At 39.5% G+C, this 21,736-nt stretch overlaps 1 protein-coding gene across 3 annotated transcripts in view; it reads left to right on the plus strand.

The window, feature by feature from the left end:
- Window positions 1-15,799, plus strand: part of LOC148031584 (magnesium transporter MRS2-2-like) — a 71,569-nt gene extending 55,770 nt beyond the window's left edge. For 2 of the 3 annotated variants that reach the window (XM_087685159.1, XM_087685158.1), the window contains exons 8-16: window positions 12,023-12,101; window positions 12,186-12,245; window positions 12,340-12,425; window positions 12,546-12,587; window positions 12,685-12,817; window positions 12,910-12,985; window positions 14,362-14,438; window positions 14,770-14,826; window positions 15,041-15,799. In XM_087685159.1, coding sequence (XP_087541285.1) covers window positions 12,023-12,101; window positions 12,186-12,245; window positions 12,340-12,425; window positions 12,546-12,587; window positions 12,685-12,817; window positions 12,910-12,985; window positions 14,362-14,438; window positions 14,770-14,826; window positions 15,041-15,118 — 688 coding nt within the window. In that variant the 3' untranslated portion in view covers window positions 15,119-15,799. The remainder of the gene's footprint in view (window positions 1-12,022; window positions 12,102-12,185; window positions 12,246-12,339; window positions 12,426-12,545; window positions 12,588-12,684; window positions 12,818-12,909; window positions 12,986-14,361; window positions 14,439-14,769; window positions 14,827-15,040) is intronic. The other variant, XM_087685157.1, reaches the window with a different exon arrangement.
- Window positions 15,800-21,736: the final 5,937 nt, after the last annotated feature.

A 21,736-nucleotide genomic window follows, 5' to 3' on the forward strand; every position in this document is an offset into this window, starting at 1 on the left:
TCTCATCCCCTGCGGCGAATATGGTGGATTTCTGTGCAAATACAAGAGAAAGTCTTGCAGTGGGTGTATCTTATAGATTAATGGTTTGCTGTCCAAATGAATCAAGCAACAATTCTAGCAATCAGCTTCCATCTGTGACAATGTTCGTCATTCCACTGCCTCTGTGAGAAGTTGGTGCGTGAATCACACTCAAGTGCTGTCCAGAAATAATAAAGGACTTGCTCCCCCAAAAATTCACATGCTGGACCTTATGTGGGTTCAGGGAAACTGAGGGACAAACTGCAATAACTGGTGGAAGAGTGTGACCTGTCTAGACATGGAACAATTACATGCATAAGCTATTAGGCATTGCTAAAGCTAAGGGCCTGGAAATTATTCTGAGACTTGAGTTGGATTGAGAATTGAGTAGAGATTGTAAGATGAGGTTAACACAATGCAGTCAAGAGAAGGTAATGTAACCGCAAACGATCACCAAGATGGCAAGCCAAATATGGCATCATAGGGAATCTATTAGAGACAGTGCATGTAATTTGCTGAGTCATAGGCAGAATAGCCAGCCTGCAACAACTTGAATTGGTTGGATGAAGTGGCCCAAGCCCTTCTTTGTTTTGTCAAAGGTGCCACCCACTCATATGTGTCTGATATGCATGCATATGTATGCACCTATCTGTGGGTGTCTGTGTGTATGCAAATATGTGCATACACATGCCCACTCACTCTCAGGAGTAGTACAAGCAAGAGGAGGTGGGGGAGGAGGAGGAAGATATGAAGAAGCAACAAAGACAGAAGAACAAGTGGTACAGATGAAGCAAAAGGAGGAAAGAAAGAAGTATTAACATCTGCAAAAGGCTGAAGCGGCATATGAGACCTTGTATATGGTATAAGTGAAAGGATGTCGTATTGTGAAGTATAATGTAAGATGGAATATAATCTAACTAAAATCAGATAATGTCTAATAAGTAGATTTGAGAAATTCTGACAAGTAGATCTAGCCAAGTGTACTGGAAAGTACTGCCATTATGTCTCGTTGATGATGTAAAATAAGTCTTTCATGGGGTGCTGCCCCTTCTGCTCCCAATCATCAAGGCTCATGCAACTGGGTGGATGCCTCTTGTGGTGGTGATGATGTCTTGGATATGGCAGTGGTAAGGGTGACAGGTTCATCTTCTTGTGGGTCATGGGTGTAAAGTCGTAGCTCACATCAAGGTAACTTGTGAGGATGGCTTGTAAGTGACTGGAAGAGTAGTGGTTGTGGAGAGAGGGGAGGGCTCTCCATTGACAACATATGTAGTGCTCCTTGGGCTTTGCCTTTGTCCAACACGGTTGGCAGATAAAATCCTCTGCTGCAATGCCTCTGTGTCTCCATGTCGCTATCCTCAACTGGCATGAGGAGATGCAGATGTCCCCAATAGGACATTTTGAGGCTACGTGACAATTCTGTCCATGTAGGTTGGGCATGTGATAAAACCTGCCTCTGATAGTGCAAGAAGTGTGTCTGATACTTGCACTGACTAAGCATATAAGCTATCGTGCAGGCATGAAAGAAAGAGAGTAGAATGAACAAGATACAGGAAAGATAGTCGCAGATCTGATGTATGGCAGAGTGAAGATAAGGGGTGTGGATGATGAGTAGCTTTGATATCACTAGTGGATGTTGAGTATGGGAGGAGGGAGAAGTTCGGATGATAAACAGATGAGAAAGCAATTGCTGCAGTGCTTTCCCCATTGCATCTGCAGTTTTACCAGTCTGGATCTCCATCTTACTGTGAATGACATCCACAAGATCAGCCCTCTGCAAACCAGCAATCAATGCCTGACAAGGATACTGCTGTTGCTGAGTACAAAAAGCATCCCTTGATGGAAGCAATTTTCCCCGAGCATCAAACGGCAAGGCAGAATCAGAAGAACTTTTATCATGGAGCCTAGAATAAAATCCTTTGCCCCTTCATTGAAACATTCAAGTGACATTAGGTAGGGATGTGTGCATAGGAACCAACTGGGATTCGTGGCGAGCATGATGCTTTACCACAGTCACCCAAGGAGCTTCCTTTGAAACTTGCTCACAATCAAAGGACGAGGCTCAAGGCATCATACAAATCCTTTTTTTGCAGTTTGCCAAGTAGGTGCAAGAGGAGATACATGTTGCTCTTGAGACAAACTTTGAGACTCACACACTTGTGTATGATCTCAACCTCTGGATTCACACAATGCTGTGATCCTTGAGGATTATGAGTACATTCAGATATAAAATAACCCAGCGGCCCACATCAAAAATAGTGACCTGCAAACGTCCCCCATCTGAACTCATAACACAAGGGATGTAAACCAGGGTCTTGAAATTGTATTTTAGTCAATTGAGGTTTGCTTGTATCCTAGAGCAAACAAGCTCTATTTCTATTCAGTGAGGGCCGAGGCTCCACTAATACCTATCCAAGAGAACACACAGCCAATGGAAGAAGCCACCAAAGATGCAAAGGGAAGTTAACAACTTCCACCCAAATTGGACATTGCCTGCCTAAGCACATCCTGAAATTCCTCCAAGGGCCACCACAATACAACATGAACTAATTGGCCATCTAGAAAGAACAAGATGCTCTGCATTATTTGAGGACAAGCTTATGGAGTGCGAAAGAGAACCTCAAAGAACCCTTTCAGCCCATCGTAAATCTCCTCCACGAGAGGAGTTTGTATTTGCCCATTATCAACTTCCTTATACAAGTCACCACATAATAGCAAAGCCTCAAGCCAGGCTTGGATATGAGCAATGAGTGGAGAAAATGGCAGCCTGCTCATGGAAGATTGCAATTTGCTGCAATACAAGATCTGTTCCTGGATTCGCTACTACATGCTTAGCGGTAATGCAGACGCTTTGCCTTCATTTGCAAGAACATACTCGCTCATTAGGCTATTAGCTTGAGCCAATGCCTTGGTGACACATCCGATGCTTTCATTCCTGGATAAGCTGGTTATTGATAGTGAGATCACTAGACAAGCTCTTTTACAGGGAGGAAGCCTATTTGGTCTCACTTCCGGCTTGCATAGCAATGCACAGAAATCCACTCTGATCAATTGTATGGAGCTTGATTTGAATGCTTTGGGGTGGCAAGGGGGTGTGGTTTCTAGAGGTGAGATAACTTGACACCTAGGTTACCCCATTGGGGTGGATGTGGATCCTCATGCTTTGTTTGATTGGATGTCTTTCCGTATTTATGATAAGTTTGTTTATTGGAAATCCAAGGGTTAGCCTCTACATGTGCGACTAAAAGGTTGCACAAGAAATCATGATTAGCATGATCTCTTATTTCTTACCTTTGGTTCCTTGGATGCAAAAGTCACTGCAAGAACTAGTGCAGCCCATTCGCTTTATGCTTTGGAAGAACCAAGGAAATTGGCAAGGTTAGGCGTGGGTATCTTGGCAACATGATACTCTGCCAAAACAGATGGGTGTGTTGCCTTGTTGGATCTCAAAATTCATATGATGGCCTTGCGATTTGCCATCTTGCAATCCTTATGTACTTAGCATCATCCTTGGACAGATATTGTCAGGTTTTTAATGGAGGATATTGGTGTTTTGCATGGACGCACTAGTTTCCAAGAGTCATGGTATGCCAAAATAGATGGGTGTGTTGCCTTGTTGGATGTCAAAATTCATATGATGGCCCCACGATTCACCGTTCTACAATCCTTATATACTTAGCATCATCCTTGGACAAATATTGCTAGGTTTTTTATTGAGAATATTGGTGTTTCTCATGGAGGCACTAGTTTTCAGGCCTCATGGTAAAATGTTTTGTATTTGACACAACCATTGAAAACTTCCCAAGTCTTCTCTTCTCAGCCACTTGATTAAATCTGTCAAAAGTGCACAACACGAGAAACAAGGAAAAAAAAAAGAAGAACACTACAAAGGAGAACTCAGAGATATGCTCAGGAAATGGAATCCATATGCCAAATACTAGAAAGTCGTGTACAATAGTGAGTCACTAGGTGTCTAGGCACTGATACCCACTCCCTCTCTCCAATAGGATCTACACTGGGAAATTGCAAGTGATGAATGACTTGAGGAGAAGGGAGCCCTGAATAAATAGGGATAGAATAATGCCATAAAAAGATCAAGTTGGCCAGAATCATGCACCAATTGGCGTAATAAATGGCCAAAACCATTAGAAACATGACAAATAAAAATTACCTAAAATATTTACAATGCCTGGCCCACAACTTACGTTGATGATGACTCATCATAGTCCATATAACAAAGACCACCGAAATAGGACCATCGATACCCAAACAATGGGTGATCAAGCCACCATCAAGTTGCCTCAAAGTGAACCTGATGCCAATGTCCATCATACCAGAACCTGAAAATAGAGAAGAAGCATAGCATCTCTCTATGTCTGTCAAACACTGCCTCTGAAGTAGCACATGTGAATATCCTGTCACGAATGCTGTTGAGCATATGTGAACATGGATTCCTTGCCTTCAGCCAAGCCATCAAAGTGTCCCCTCATGTAAGCTCGAACTAGGATCCAATCTTGCTCTTTGTCAAGTAACAACCCATCATGAACCTGGATGTTAATCCAAGCTCCAAGATTTCAAAACTTGCCAGACTTCAATCAATGCATCAAGGAATTCTCTCTTTGGATCGTGTGCATGTGTATACTTATATAGATGAGGCTCACCTGTCCCACCTCACCACCCTCTCACTAGCATTGGAGAGTCCCTCTTTGGATCCTGTGCACGTGCATATTTGTATAAATGAGGCTTGTCTGCTCCACCTCACCACCCTCTCACACTTCCTCTCTAGCACTAGAGAGTCATGAGGGATGGCCGCATCACTTGCACGAGAAAGTAAAAGGAGGTGGGGCTGCCAAGCCCTTTTCTTGATCTAAAGAAGAGGATCCCTTGTGTGCCTTGGCTAGAGGATCTAAGAGGAGGGGGATGACTTAGTTGAGGATTCTATATCTTGCTTCTTCTTCTTCTCCTCCTTCCTCAAAGCTACTAACTCCTTACAATCCTTGCACAATGTTCCTTCTCACCACAATGATAGTAGTGGGCCTTCAACCCCTCTCTGAAGCTGCAAATGCCTTAGCATAGCCACTGTACTGAGATGGAAGCCTCCCCTGTAACTTCAATGACACCTCATGCTCAAGCAACATTGAGGATATGTGGGTAAAGCTCACCGGTGTCAAGGATGCATGTGCCCGCAAAGCATTGGCTACTCCAAACGGGAGCTTGTAGAGCACAATCCCCACAAGATGAGCCTCTGGAAGTGTGGATTGCATGTGCCAAAGCTCATCCTGTACCTGTGTAATACAAAGTAATTCTACACTGCTTTCATTACAACACTCCAAGTGAGATAGTCAAGGCCATGAGGATTATTGTTAGTAGAGCAGAAAGGAGGTACCATGAAACCGGTCTATGACTCACATAAAGTGGTAGTTCCTTCAATTAACACCTGGACTTTACATACACATAAACAGATACCTCTCTCCCTCACTCAACACCAGATTAGCCCCGAAGACCGGTGCCCCTCTTGGTATTTCTTTATCAATTAAAAGATAGAAAATTACAAAAATGGTAATGTTCCAAAATACATAACTTGTGAACAGTTGGTTTTCATCTCTTCTAAGTAAATCCCATCTGCATAGGAACACTACAACATGTCCAGATCAACATCCCTTACTGTCCAGCATGTGTAGAATTCACTATTCTTACTGTCCAGCACATTGTTCTTACTGTTCAGAATGTGCAGAGTTCACTGTTCTTATGATTCAGCATGTGCAGAGTTCACTGCTCTTATTCAGCATGAATAGAGTTCACTGTTCTTATTCAGCATGAGTAGAGTTCACTGTTCTTATTCAGCACGAACAAAGTTCACTGTTCTTATTCAGCATGAGCAGAGTTCACTGTCCTTACGATTCAGCATGTGCAGGGTTCACTATTCTTATTCAGCATGAACAGAGTTCACTGTTCTTATGATTCAGCATGTGTAGAGTTCACTATTCTGATTCAGCATGAACAGAGTTCACTGTCCTTATTCAGCATGTGCAGAGTTCACTGTTCTTATTCAGCATGAGCAGAGAAAACACAGAATTGTACCTTCGATGGAATCAATCCATCATGCAAAGCATTTCTTCTGAGAATAGAGAGAGAGGTGATCGGAGGGAGCAAGCTCTATCTCCGTGCTTGATGTATCACTTGCTAACAGATGACATGGGGCGATGTTAGGAGTTTTCCCACTACCATTTGTGTCATCGCAAGTTCAAGTCTCACATAGATGGAGGATTACATCCTGTATCCAACTATGATTATTAGGAGCCTTTCTAATATATATGTTTCCGGATGCAACACAAGGCGATAGTACGTATGCGCGAACTAGTAGTGTCACAACATGCATATTCATTCAACTAAAGTGTAACAAGTACAACTTCAAAGCACTAAGATTTCATTCAATGATACACATGTTAATGCTAAATGTAAGACATACATTATGCATTATTCAATGAGATACAATATTCAACTATACAATAGAGAATGTACATTGCTTCAAAAAGCATTCGAAGTCACTGTGGATTCCAGTAAGAAAGCTTTTTGGTAAAGTTGCAATAACTGAGGCGAATCTGCTAATTCAGCCTCTTCCATCCATTTGGCATCCATTGGTGAATAGTTCTTGAACTTCACCGAAAATCTTCTTATAGATCTACCTTTCACTTTCCTATCCTTATGTGCCAGGATCTGCTCAGGAACTAGAATCTCATCTAATTCCTCTACTTCAAGTTGTTCCTCTTGAACCAAATCTTCTGGCAGTTCACCAATAAAAGGCCTCAATAGGCGCACATGGAATGCATTATGGATTTTCCAATTCTCTAGTAATTTCAGCCTATATGCTACGTCATTGATCTTCTCTGAGATTTGAAAAGGGCCATAATAACGCATACTCAACTTTGGAAACAAACGTTCCTTGCCCTTTTGTTTTCTCAAATGTGCCTTTTCAAAACGCAATAAGACCCAATCATCCTTTTTGAACAAGAGCTCTCGACGATGACTATCAGCAGCTCTTTTCTGTTTAGCTTGTGACTTTTCTAGGGCATACTGGACCTTTTTATATGCTTCTTTCCAATCTTTTACATAACGATCTGCTTCAAAGATGTTATCTTTTGTTTGCAAAATGGGAGGCAATTTCTTTCCACCTTCCACAATCTCAAAAGGTGCTTTGCCAGTAGATGAGTGCACTGTATTATTGTATGCATACTCAACCAATGGGAAGTAGTGTTCCCAAGAAGTCTTATGATCTGAAACGTAACACTTTAGTAAATCTAAAACAGTCAAATTTGCTTCTTCAGACTGTCCATCAGTTTGTGGATGGAAAGAAGATGGAAATTTCAGCGTAGTGCCCATGTTTTCAAACAATGCTTTCCAAAACAAGCTAGTCATTCTTGGGTCTCTATTATTGACAATTGACCGTGGCATTCCATGGTACTTGAAGATATTTTGCATAAATATCTTTACCATGTGTTTTGACTTAACCTTTTTCTTTACAGGAATGAAATGTGCCTGTTTGCTGAATCTGCAAATGATAGTCCAGATTCCATCATTCCTTGAAGAAGTTCTTGGAAGATCAAAAATGAAATCCATGGCAATACTTTCCCATGGCCATTTTGGAATAGATAGTGGTTGCAATAATCCTAGTGCCTTCTGTCTATCAAATTTGACCTTTTGACATACAAGGCAAGATCTGACATATGCATCAATATTAGATCTCAAGGTTGGCCAATAGAAGAAAGTCTCTACCGCTTTGACTGTAGCATCAATACCATGATGTCTTGCATATGGTGGAGCATGACTTTCTAATAAAACTTTTGGCCTTAGTTGTTTTTTAATGCATAGTCTTCCATGCATCATGATAAAGCCTTCTTTGAACACATAATGGTCATGATGTTGGCCATTGATCAACTGTTCATAGATTTCAGAGAAATCTTCATCATCAGCATACTGCCCTCTCATATTATCCAATTCATGGTGATAAGGAATTGAAACAGCTAATACTTGTGGTTTGCGAGATAAAGCATCTGCAACCACATTCTTCTTGCCTTCCACATGCACTATCTGAAAATGAAATATAGATAGGAAATTTGCCCAACGCATGTGTTTCTCTGTCAATTTAGCATGTGTGAGAAAGTATCTAAGTGTTTGATGATCCGTTTGCACTACAAAATCAGCACCAAGCAAATAGTGCTTCCAACTAGAGAGTGCATGGATCATAGCCAATAATTCTTTCTCATAAATTTGGTGAGTCCTTTCCACGATAGAAAGTACTCTACTCTCGTATGCCACAACTCTTCCATTTTGCATTAATACAACACCAATGCTGTTTCCACATGCATCACACTGCACTACAAATGGCTTAGACAGATCTGGCAAAATAAGTACTGGATCTGTAGTCATTTTTCCCTTCAAACATCTAAATGCTGGTTTCTCTTTGTCAATCCATTGCCATTTGACATCCTTCTTTTCAAGCGTATGTAAAGGAGAAGCAATCTCTGCAAAGTGTCTTACAAATCTTTTGTAGTAAGAGCATAGGCCAAGAAAACTGCGGACATCATTAACAGTTTTCAAGTCTAGCCAAGAGACAATTGCTTTTATCTTTGTAGGATCCATCTTCACACCATCTTTAGAAACTATGTGCCCAAGGAAGTGAATCTCTTTCAAAAAGAATTTACTATTCTTACCATTAATGAGCAATCTGTTACGCTTAAGCTCATTAAAGACTACAACTAGGTGTTTTCTCTGCTCCTCTTTATTATTTGAAAAGATAATCATATCATCAAAGAATGTGCCAACGAAACTTCGATAAGGGTGGAAAATTCTATCCATCATCCTGTTAAATGTAGCAGGAGCATTGGTCAATCCAAATGGCATGACTAAAAATTCATAGAGACCAAATGTCTTTCTAAAAGCAATCTTATGGATATCCTCTGGCCTGATTTTGATATGATGGTATCCACTTTTTAAATCTATCCTGCTAAAATTTCCTGCTCCCTGTAATCGATCAAGAATGTCATCTATCCTCGGAATCGGAAACCTATTCTTGATTGTATTCTTATTCAAGGCTCTGTAGTCAATACACATTCGCCAAGAGCCGTCCTTTTTCTGAACTAGCAACACAAGTGAACAAAACGGAGAACTACTGGGCTGAATTAGTCCTTTCTCTAAAGGCTCATTAACCTGCGTCATAATCTCTTTCTATTGCGCTGCACTGACCCTGTACAGTGGCCTATTGGGCGGACTAGTCCCTGGAATAAGATCTATGGTATGATCTTCAAGCCTCTCAGGGGGTAACTCTCCTGGTAACGAATCTGAGGAACAGTCACTAAATTTATCCAAGAAAGCCCTTCTACTTTCACCTAGGATAGACACATTACTGTCAACTTCATTAACTTGCTTTGCAAAAACCAAGTACGCTGAAGTATGATTTTTCATCACAAAAGTAATTGCAGAAGCAGAAACAACTGGGATAGACTCTCCTTTAAGCTTCACATCTAACACATGAGTCTTGCTCCTATTGTAAGTATCCAAGATAGCATGCTTCCTGTGACACCATGGGATACCCAACAGAACATCACAGCCCTCTAGAGGCATAATATGGAACTCCTCTGTGTCCACATAGCTCTGAATATGCATACGAAGTTTGCCAAGAATGGGGGTGACAGGTTGCCCAGCCTACAAACACCATAGAACCTGAAAATGCAGCATTAGCAGTAAAGATGCAGGCTGATTAAGCACCGAAAATGCAGAAAAACAAGAGAAGACAGGTCACAATCTGCCTAGTACAGGTAGAACAGTCAAAACACAGGCAGCTGGAGGAAAAACACAGATGGCTGATGCTGGAAACAGTGGGATTTAGGGCAGCAGCAGGTCGCCTGGACAGCAAAAGGCTGAAAAGACTGATCAACAGCAGTTTGCAGACCTACAACAGCAGTGAACAGCATCAAGAGCACCAAGCTTGAAATCTGGTACCATGTCAAAAGTGGTTGCAGCGATGGAAGCGTAGGAGACTGCTGTAATAGATTGTACAACATGAGAGAAACGAGAAAACAAAAGAACATTGCAAAGGGAGAACTTAGAGATATGCTCGAAAAATGGAATCCATGTACCAAACACGAGATAGTCACACACAATAGTGAGTCACTGGTTGTGTGGGCATTGGCACTAGCTCCCTCTCTTCAATAGGACTTGCATTGGAAAACTTCAAGTGATGAATGATCGAGGAGAAGGGAACCCCAAATAAATAGGCATAAAATAATACCATAAGAAGATCGGGTTGGCTAGCATCATGCACCAGTCGGCCAGAATAAATGGCCAAAACCATCAGAAAAATGACAATAAAATATATGTAAAACATCTGCAGTGCCCAGCCCACAATTGTACATGCCCAAGCTCACTCATGAGCTGACTAAACTACCAACAAAATCATGGTAGGAGATTCTTTGCTTCACTATTTGGCACCATCCTATAAGCTAATTCCTTTTAGGCAGAAGTTTTGGTGACATCCAAGTTGCTCATTTGGCCTGACAAGCAACTGCAAAGGGATAAATTTAATAGGATGGCCAAATTGAATTCGAAGGCTATTCAAGATGCTATTATTCAAGGTTAGTCCAAGGTTTATTCTTTTCGTTGTATTCGACAATACTTCCAGGTACCTCATGGTTATAGGTTGATTTGATTGACCTTGGAAGACCAGCTTTGGAGGCACTCTCCCTTACTTGCTGTTCAGCTCTTGTCGCCATGGTTGGATTGGACTTTTGTGAAACCGGAAGACTTTTTGAAACGGTCAGCCAATCAAACGTGCCACAAAATGGTCGATGATAAGAGATGGGCCATCAAGAAAGCAAATAAAGTTTGGCTTGTTCATGGCAGTAATGCTAAGTGGTGTGATCGGCTGCCTCGTCTACGGAAGTCTAAGCTTCCTTATCAAGGGAAAGTTTTTATATGCAGACTTCTTATTGGGGGTCTTTTGACAAGTGGTGTGTTCCATGGCAAATGTGTTTTTTGTACTACTTGTGATGACTCATGAGACCCTTGCTCATCTCTTTATCTCTCGCCCCATTGCCAAATAGGTTTGGGACTTTGTTTCTAGGGTATGGACCTCGTTCACAAGTTGGGGAATGCCCATCCATTCTTGGGTTTTGGGCAAGATGCTATCAATGGCCAGGCTGCACTCCCATCATCCTTCTTTCTTTCAGTTTATGTGATGAACAATTCTTTGGCACATCTGGTGGACTCACAATGCTTTTATCTTTGATTCGGCCTTGGGCATCCATGGTCATGTGGTTTGTGTGCGAGGCTTGCTATTATGGCAGATTACTTCCATGGTTTCGACTAGCTTGATACTTGGAGAGGTTGCTGCTCCATGCAAGGATATTGTGCACCCCTACTCTGCCCACTTCATCATCGTCTTCTTTGATTCTTCTAGAGTGGTGTTTTCATAGCCTTTTGGGTTCATAAGAGTTTCTTGCCAATCTTTGGTCGTGCTTGGCTGGCCAAAAGGCCTGATTAAAATATCTCTTTATATTAATTCAAACTTCACAAAAAGAAAAGAGAGAGTCACACAATATGAAAGCCAAGATAATTGAATTGCAAGTACTATGGTTCTTATGGGGCTAAGGTTCATACCTAAACGTTCGACCCTTATGTAACATAGGTAGGTCTAAGGGGTGTTCAAACCCACACATGCACATGTTCACGTGGTGCGGTATTAATATCTAACACCTCTCTCAAAAGCTTTTCTATTGTGGACTCCTATTTTCATAGTTAGATTGTACTGATAGCATTGTGCCTTAATAACTTTTTTAAGTACTTGTGAGTCCAATATCAGGGACAATTCATAAAGGTTTTCTGCAAGATAAATCACATGTGAATTTATAGAAACTTATGATTGCCATATTTGTAGTTTGAGAATTGTAAACTGAAGTTGTAAATAGAAAATGGTAAATTAATCAACTTTTTTTGTCCTCCTGTCTAGGGAAGCTCCAAAAGCAGAGCAGCAACCACTCAAACTTCGCCAGGCAGCTGCAGACCTGATCGTATCTTATCAGCGTGAGGTGGCGCTGCACCCAACCTAACAGCACATTAAATTCATTTTGAAGTCAAATAAGTGTAACAGCGCTCCTCTTTCCGTTGGGTAGATTGATGATGCTGGGGGTGCACTAGAGGAAATGCGAAAGGGTATGGATGCAGCACAAGAGGTAATCATTACATCTATTGCTGCCTGTCTTTGGATGTGTCTCTGTCTGACAAATCGAAGGAACACACCTAACAGTTTGTGATTGTTGGCAAAAGGTTTGGGAGCTTGGACTTGATACAACACGAAATCGGATCATAACAATGAACCTTTACATATCCATTGCAACTGTAACCTTAAGTTTGTAAGTAATTTTTTGTCTCCCTGCATTCCCCAGTTTTGTTCTTGGAAGAAAAGCTTGATGTTTCAAATAACCTTTATTTTTTGCCACGGTTTTTCACCTGATGGATAACCAACTTTACAGAGCTACTGTACCAGCAAGCTTTTTTGGGATGAATCTCTTGAGGTATGTGTGCTTTTCTTTAGATCCATAACTAGAGTTTTCTCATATACAAACATGTCATTTTCTGCTTTTCATCAATTTCATTGTAAAAAAAATGTAGTGGTATTGAAGATCACCCTCGTATGTTTTATTGGGTGATGGGGTCAACCTCAACTCTGGCCATCACATGTTTTGTGGGGCTTATTTTTGCATTTCGTATCTTGCCAACTTTCAAGGACAAGCGCCGTGCTCAGGTATACTCAGGGCCGTATGTGGTTCCAGTGTTTACTTCTTTAGTAGGTACATGTCTGGATATTTTGATAGCTTTCACATTGTTGTTTGCCAGGATCTTGCTGCCCTAAGGGACCTGTTGCAACACATGGATGCCATAGATGACATTTTTCAATCAATTGCTAACCGAGGTAATATTTTAATCAACTGAATGCAGTCTTTTATGTTTTCAGCTTTCAACTTTTTACTTTTATTTATGTTTGAGGTGTTTCATGCTGGTATTGGTAGCAAATCAAAGTGAGTGATTAGATGCAGCATGGCTGGCTCTATAAACGTCTAGTTGTTTTACAGTATGAAAGTGTTTCCTTTGTCGTTAAAAAAGTAAGTGATAGGTGCAGTATGGCTTTGCTATGTACAAGCTTCTGTTTCCTACTTCATTTTAGTTGTCTTTATTTCTTTCTTGTGATTGAAAGTGTCTCAGAGGGGCTGACAACCAGAGTGCCAAAATTTGGGCTTGAACCATGGTTGATGTGGCATACTTTCTAAACCTGTTTATTTGGTTTAGTCTCATTTCATATGTGCTGGTTATGGTATCAGTTAGGAGCCATCTGCAATGTGAAGGGGTTGTTTTGGAAGTACACCCTGCCCAATCAGTTTCATGTCTGGATACCTATCTAGAATTGCTCAACAGTTAAAATATTACAATTCCAATGAAGGACTGACCTACACAATGGCCCGCAGAGAGCATGGGTGATGGGTTGAGGTTGGAATTGATTGTCATTATAATACTAACAGCTTATTATCGACTTTCTTCTAAATTTTACTTTCACATACATACACACTGTAAGACAAAATCCTTGTTTGTTTTTTTTTTTTTTTTGCTTTCTTATCCCTTTCTTTTTACTTGTTTTCTGCAATAGTCTGTTCTTAAAAACCACTGTTTCAGTCATACACTTCGTAGAAACACCATTCTTCTGTTTAATGTACAAAAGGAGCCCCTGATTGTAAGCAAAACCCTTTTGTGTTTGCAATCAGAAGCTTGGAAAAGCAAGTGAAGTTTCAGTTGACAAATCAATTACATAGAGTCCAGAGGCCATAGGAGTGTGAACCATCTTTCCAAACCCTGTACAGAAGAAATTCTATGACATCCCTGGGTGGCCACTCAAGGGTGGCTAGTACATAATACACAGACAAGAGAAGGTGAGGAAGAGAGACCCTTTTTCTTTGTTGTAAAAATTTGAGATCATTTAGATGTTGCTGCTGAAAACTCAGACCTTCGTACACTGACATACCTACATGCCAGAACGCATCCATCAATATTGATATTTAGTACCCACATAATTATCCAAATGCATTGGCCAAGTTACAGTTTTTTTTTTTGTTTTTTTCTGTTTTGTTGGGCACCATCACTGTAGCAATGATTTTGTGTAAATATAAATATGGATGCAATACAAACAGAAAGTGCATACTCATTCACAAGCACACACTGAATATATATGTTCTGGCTTTGCCAATCATAAGCAGGAAACTGGTTCTCATATATCGATATTTTGGGCTTGTTTGTCAGGTCAAGGCAGTCGAATGACTCGAGAAGAGTTTGAAGAATTACTCAAAGCTCATTCGTCAACCCAATTTGTAAGAAAGGTGAGCTTAATCCTCCACACTTTACTGACTTCTCATGGTTTGCTCATACATGGGGACGATTGTAATGTCATATAAAAGGCATTTTGATTACTGAATGCTGAGTAAATTTCCCAATCAAAGTTTGGGGCCTTAGCATATTGAATACACAGTATCATGGAAGGCAACCGTATTTTAAACCAGGATATTTGCTTAGTGCCTTGTTATATACTCTCGTCAAATGGGTTGTGATTTGCTAGATGGATCGCCTTCTTAATTATCTTCATCACATTTTGTATAGGGACCTTGGTTTGGTGTGCTGCAATAAACATGTGATTTTGTTTGATATTTGCAGAGGGAGCTTGATTTAATATTTCGCATGTTTGATGGCAATCGCAATGAAATGCTTGAGGTAAGAACTGCAGTTAAATTTTGATCTTGGGGTTCTGACGTTTGAAATTTTAATCAAGTGAATCTTGCATTGGGGAATTACATTCTGTTCTTTTTTTTTGGGGGGGGGGGGGGGGGGGCGCAGTGGTGGTGGTGTGTTGTTGTGTGGGTGTGGGTGTGGGCGTGTCTATTAACAGAAGTGAAGCAATGAATTGATAATTTAGTGTGGATGGCAGACGGGAGAATGGAATGCAGCCTCTCAGCGGCATGTGAAATCAAAGATAGCCAATGCATTTTTGAAGGGTTCACATTAGATGAACCCACAATTTTGTCAGTAAGGTTTATAATTATTTATTGCGGTGTTCCTCTCAAGAGACCATCAGGAAATCTGACAAGGATATAAACCCTTACATACCACATTCTTTTTGTAAGATAACTTGCCTGGCAAGAATTCCCAGAGAAATATTTTTCATGACCATATAGGCTCTTACAGTTTTAGCCATGAAAGTGTGTGGACCAGTTTTGCAGAGATATATAAACTTGTAAATATGTACAATACCTGCAGCTAGCTTTGAGTATTAAAACATGTAAATATGTACAATACCAGTTTTGCAGAGATATATTAACTTGTAAATATGTACAATACCTGCAGCTAGCTTTGAGTATTAAAACATGCTATAATGATGAGGAATAGTTTCGGCTTTTTCTCGGTAAAGTCAGCAGTTGAAGCAATCAAATTTTGTATTGATCTCTTGGATCCGAACAATGCTGCAGAATCCGAAGACCCTTTTGCACCAATGGCAGGAACAAAGTATCAAGCACTATCTTGCATACACCAACTATTTATATGACATTAAAAAATGAAGAGGCTAGGTTTGAGAACCTCCTCATTCTGCTTGCTAGCTTTCTTTTTCCCCTTCTGTAGAGTTTGTATAGACATTCTGATCTCTCCTCGTTCTACAAGCAAGCTTGTCACTTGTTTTGTAAATTTTGTGGTCATACAGTTTGCTGATTGTTTCTTTCACTGTTATTAATGTAGCTATCCTTGTTGTGGGAACAGGCTAAACATACCCCCACAAAATAATGAGTCTTCAATGGTGGCTTCTTCAAGAAATTCTGGACTTTAAAGAGGCTCTCTCTCTCTCTCTCTCTCTCTCTCTCTCTCGCGCGCGCGCGCGCGCATTTTTTCGTGAATTTTAATTCGTTGAATTCAAACATTTAGAAAGGGCCCTCTAACAGAAGGGGGCACAACCGGGGTGGTCTAGATGATATCCATTCACAGAGCGTTGAGCAGCTACATCTAAAGGATCACACCAAGAGAAATCATGGATCTAGTTACAAGAGCTATCCTTGAACATGGCTCACAGCACTGAAAAAACTTGACCAGTGAAAACCATGGAATTAGCTTGCCACAATAGCGATCCTTGAACGTATCCCACATGATTGTAGCTACTTCGAGGTTGAATTGCACCCAAATAAAAAAAAGAAAAAAAAAGCATTGTTTGTCAACTAGATATCCCAAAGACTAGTTCAATGCAAAAAGTGAAGAAGATGAGCACACTATAGTTATAAAGTGGTAGTGGATGGCATCTTATCCAAAACCCAAGAATGGATGATCATATGACGATGCTTCATTGAAGTCCATATTTAAGAAATAAAACTCTAGACTTGTCTAGCAATTGGACAAGAAATAAAAAGATGAGCAAAAGTCTCATCACATAGTAAAAAAGACATCTATCATTGGAGAGCTTGTGATAGTGCTATGTATCCCTTGTAAGGAGATTCTCAATAAGAAGTCTCCATACAAAAATCTTACCCTAGTTAGGGCACTTGGATCCCCACAATTGAGACAACCAATTACACCATGTAGCTTTACTATTTTGAGAACAAACTTTATTTGCTCTCTTAGTTATCCATCTCCTATCTTAAACATCTTATGATAAACTTAATTGGCTACTTGTTTTAGGAAATCATGTGGACACATAAAAGCCTTCTCCAAGTTGGTCCAAATCACTTGATAACCCCAAGTAACTCAAAAGTTCTAACAATGTAGCAAAAAGAATAAATTCAATATTGCCCAAGAATGATAACATCTCATATAGTCCTTAAACCTAGTTGTGCTAGCCAATTAAGCAACTTGGATGGGGCCAAAGCCTTTGTTTGCAATGAGTTGGCCTCCTTTTTAGAGTCAAGGGGATGACATGTAGTGAAGTGAAGGATTTGTAGTGAAGTGAAGGATTTTTTGTCAAGAAACAATCAATGAGTTAGCCTCCTTTTTAGGGTCAAGGGGATGCCATGTATTGAAGGAACAATCAAGTGTGAAGGAAGAGATTTATAGATATTTGCTTTGCATTTAAAACATTCCAATAAGAAGCTTGCATTGTACTGTGAGCCATGTGAGATATCGGTTTCATTAATGAAAGCCATACTAATGTTTACCCAAGGATGATGTTTGCTTGCACAAGGATTGTGATGAAGCAATTCACAAAGCTATAATGTGAATCTTGAAAATTAACAAGGCAACATTATCCAAACATGGTATGGTAATATGCTGCTAGGAGACTCAAACTTAAACCAAATTATATATAAAAAAAATTTCTATAGCATAAAGTGGATGGCTTGTGCCAATTCTTGAAATGACTTCTATGGCTTGGGAAATAAATGCAAGAAATCGATTATGCTTATCATCATTGGTTGTGTCTTAAGATTTCCAATACGTAAAACTAGTAAGAGTGTGAACCATCTAAGGGAGCAATGTGTGGGCCATATCCAACCCAATGGGATATTCCAAGTATCCATTGATCTCTCCCCCATAAACTATTCCATTATACCAGTCCAAAGCATGCATATCTCTTTGTACAACTAATGCGAATGAATAGTGCATTGATGTGGAGGTCCAAGGCCAATAGACCAAACAATCTCCAAATAACCATTGCCCTATCCAAATTAGACTTGTCAACCTTAAGAAACATAGATGAACCATTTGCAAGTGATTGTTCCGAAAGCTTAGTTCTACTAGAAAGAGCTAGATCAGTAGTTTCATTATCAATCACCAACTTATCCAATAGAGTATCAAGTGACTCACCAATGCAAACAACAAAGGACTAAGAGGGCATCCTCAACAAAGAGCTTGAGTGAGAGAAATCTCTTCAATTACCCCTCTATTAAGTACCCCATCATAGCTCATTGTATCAATACCTAAAGTCATTTGAGGCCCAAAACTCATGGAAGACATTAATTGACAAAGACAGGGCTACGTAGCATAATGAAAATGTTTTTGAAAATATACCAGAATCATTACAATCTCTTGATTAGAAGCTTTGGTATCCCTAATCGGACATTAAAAATATTGTTTATAATATTCCATCCCTTCATGAAGCCATATTGTTGTGGATGAATCAACTTTGATTTTTATTTTTTTTTGAAACATGTTAGCTTTGTTCTTGAGAATTGAGCTAATTTTGGGAAAATTATTTGAAATGTGTAAGCATTGATCTTGAGAAGATTTTATATAATGATTCCATAATGGAAATGGGTCTCCAATGCTACAAAGCTTGAGGGAATGAAACCTTCGATAACAATCAAAGCACTAGGATCTTCCGAACGAGTGGCATTAGGCCCACCCTTGTGAGGACCCAATCCCCTTGTTGAGGGAATTATCTTGTCATAAATTATGCCCATCCAAAGCACTCTAAACTTGATTCCTAAATCATGAGCATTATGCACACAAACAAGGTAGGTTTGCCAAAGTGTAATGGCCTATCATAATCGATACAAACAACAATCTGCCTGAAATATTCATATCTCAACCTACTACTTCTTGAATGAGAAACGACCATAAATAGCACATATTTTTTGGGAATACTACATAGACATGAAGTACACAGCATAATCATTCATGAGAATACACTATCCTGAAAATTACTAATCAGTTATTTCCTAAATGAATAGAACATATAAATGACATTAGAATTTCAAGAGACAAAGATAGGGTGTTTGATTCAGCCATCAACCACCCCCACAAGGTGCTATTCTAAAAAGTTTTAATTCCATATGAAGATAGATACAAAAGAATACAACCAAAAGATACATTAGGATAGCCACCCTTCATATGACATCACATAACATTTAAGGGGTGCTTCATACGTAATAGACATGTGCCTACATGCATACTAAAATACTAAGGTATAATCCAAGCCTCAACATCTAGTTGGGTGTCACTTCATCTCAAAATGCAACTACAATCTTGAGGTATCATGTAGGTGTACCTATGTGAGTGCATGAGCCTCCTATTTTGTCTCAACAATAGTATGTCACCTCAAGGTGAGCTTGGTTTGATCTCTCAAGAACAAGACCCTAAGGAAGCTTCTTAGGTGTCTATGGTGAAACATCATGCACATCAAGAATCCTATTTAGATACATTTTATCCATCATTAACACTGTTACTCAAACTGTTTGGCTTAGATACCACATGTGATCATTGTCAATAAAATTAGTTTAGATTTTACTTTGTGATTTGATGCTTGGAAAAAATTGCTTACTTCAAGGAAGTGTCTTTGTAATTATAGTACCCATATCCTTCTTGGACAATATCTACTAGTATGTAGAGGGTGGACCTTATTGATGTCATTTAAAGTGACATGGAGAGGTTCCATAAATGCAAGTCCCTACAAAAGGAAAAGCACTATAACAATAGCTTTTACTCACCTACACATCAGGAAGTTAGCACCATGGAAGGTAAGGGGCATAAACAATATCGAATGTAGAGGACTATTGTGCAATGGAACATAAGCAACACTTAATGGGCTAGTGCCATCTATGTGTATAAGGATTATAATTTTTTCCTTAGTGGTCATGCTATTTATAGATATGGTGTTATGCCACATGATTTTCTTCATTGCAACCCTCATTACTCCATCAAGCTATCCAACAAAAATTCTTGATAATGGAGATAATGTATTAGGGCAAGGTTCAATTGTTAATGGGTGTGTATGCAACCCAATGTAGCTTGAGATTGTCATGAACTTTGGGAACACCTAAATTTCTCTCTATGGTGTGTCATGGGTTGTTGATAGGGGACTCTAACATAGGAAACTTTGTCTCATTCTGTTATGGATGGTCCTGAACACTAAGCTTAGGATGCTTTGGTAGCTTCCTCATTGAAACAAGATATGTGGACTTGGCTCCACCCTCCCAAGCCTAAATTTATCTATAGTATTCTCTTTAGCATTGTATGTATGTTTGCCAGAGTGACCCTTTCCTTTCGACAATGTGAAATATGTAGGTAAAGACGTGCTATGTTCTTTCAAATCGTTATCTTTTGATGGTAGAAATGATATATTAGCTAGCTTATAGTTTCAAGGCCGTGATAGGTAATTTGCCTTTATGATCCAATCCATCTTTTTTATTGTGCCACAATTACTTTTTCAAGTATATGCTCTAGTTGATTACTTTGTTTGGTAAATGATCTCCAAGGGCACGTATGCATATTTGATTTTTGAGAGAATGCATACATGTTGTCCCAATGATATGGGATTCAACATACATTTATTCTTGTTAGAGCTAAATTGTAGCACACCTACAATCTTTGTTGGATCATTCTTTGGCCATGCAAAACAGGTTAGGGATAATTTTGATGATTTGGTCACTTATACTAAGTGGTTGAGATGCAAAGTTCAAGCTATTCAAAGTTAGCAATGTGCCAAATATAAATTATTGGCATATTAAGATGCATTGCACAATAACAATTGCTAGATGCACTATATTTTTTGCTTGTCTCCACCATAAAAAATATGCACATGAAAGTATTGTGTGCTTATTAGATACTCACAAGTCTATCATCCAAATGTGCCTAGATTACTACAAAACTTTGTTAGATTTAATGGATGTTGTTATCATTGAGGAGAAGGTGGGGTAGACCTTGTCTCGTCTTCAATATGGGAAAAAAACATATTGGACAAGAGCAATAGAATTGAGGGAATATTTGAGAAGGGAATCCCAATGCATTTTGTTTGAGGGCCAATTTGAAGTTTCAAGTGGATGGAGAAGTGCAGGTTGTAGGAGAAGTGTATGTTAAAAGAGAGGCAAAAGTTGATGAAAACCTACACAAGGAGGAACCTAAACCTGAGGATATTGTGCTAGGGGATATCCCATCCACAAGTGCAATAGGAGGAGATGTAAATGATGATGCTGAGTTAGAGGCATAGACGACTCCTAATGATTTGAGGAGAAATATACAAGATGTTTTGTGGATATGAATTACTCTTTTTGGGCCACCTATACAATGAAAGCAAGTGTTTGATCCACTAGGTCTTGGTAATAGGAGCAGAAAACTCAAGCAACACCAACTCAAAACCCTAAGGTATGAGCAACCAAATTTTAAGGGGAAAATAAAGAAGACATTGATTGTCATGTGGCTCAATTTGAAACAAGATCGACAACAAGTGGGTTTAACCAATTGTATGGAGACCAAGTTAAAAAGTAGTAGTTTCTAGGCACTCTTTAGGAGCAAGCTATGGATTGGTGTAGTAGTTATGGTATGGGTGCCTTCACTACATATGATGCATTGAGGACTACATTTCTGTCGCATTTCAGGAAGGACAAAACTTCGAGAGGTATTTTGAGGAAGATTAAAAACATAGATCAAAGAGAAATTTTAGTGGAAGATTATGTTCAAAAGTTTCAAATTTTGTTAAATAGATTGAATGTTGCCAATAGACTATCTCAGGAAATGTAGATCTCTTATTTTATTAAGAGCATGAAGAGTAAGATTTAAGGTCTTATAGCAAATGTAGAGGTTGCACCAAATGATACTTTAGATACTTTGGTTAGAGCTGCTACGAGACTAGAAAGAAGGATGGGGTCAAACAACCATAATGATGATGATTCTTTAGACTCAGAGGAAAAGTCAGATGATGATAGTGATAGTGATG

Source organism: Lygodium microphyllum, chromosome 9 (genome assembly GCF_053477565.2).
Source record: "Lygodium microphyllum isolate KBCC chromosome 9, Lygodium_microphyllum_v1.1.10, whole genome shotgun sequence".
In the NCBI taxonomy this organism is placed as follows: Eukaryota; Viridiplantae; Streptophyta; class Polypodiopsida; order Schizaeales; family Lygodiaceae; genus Lygodium; species Lygodium microphyllum.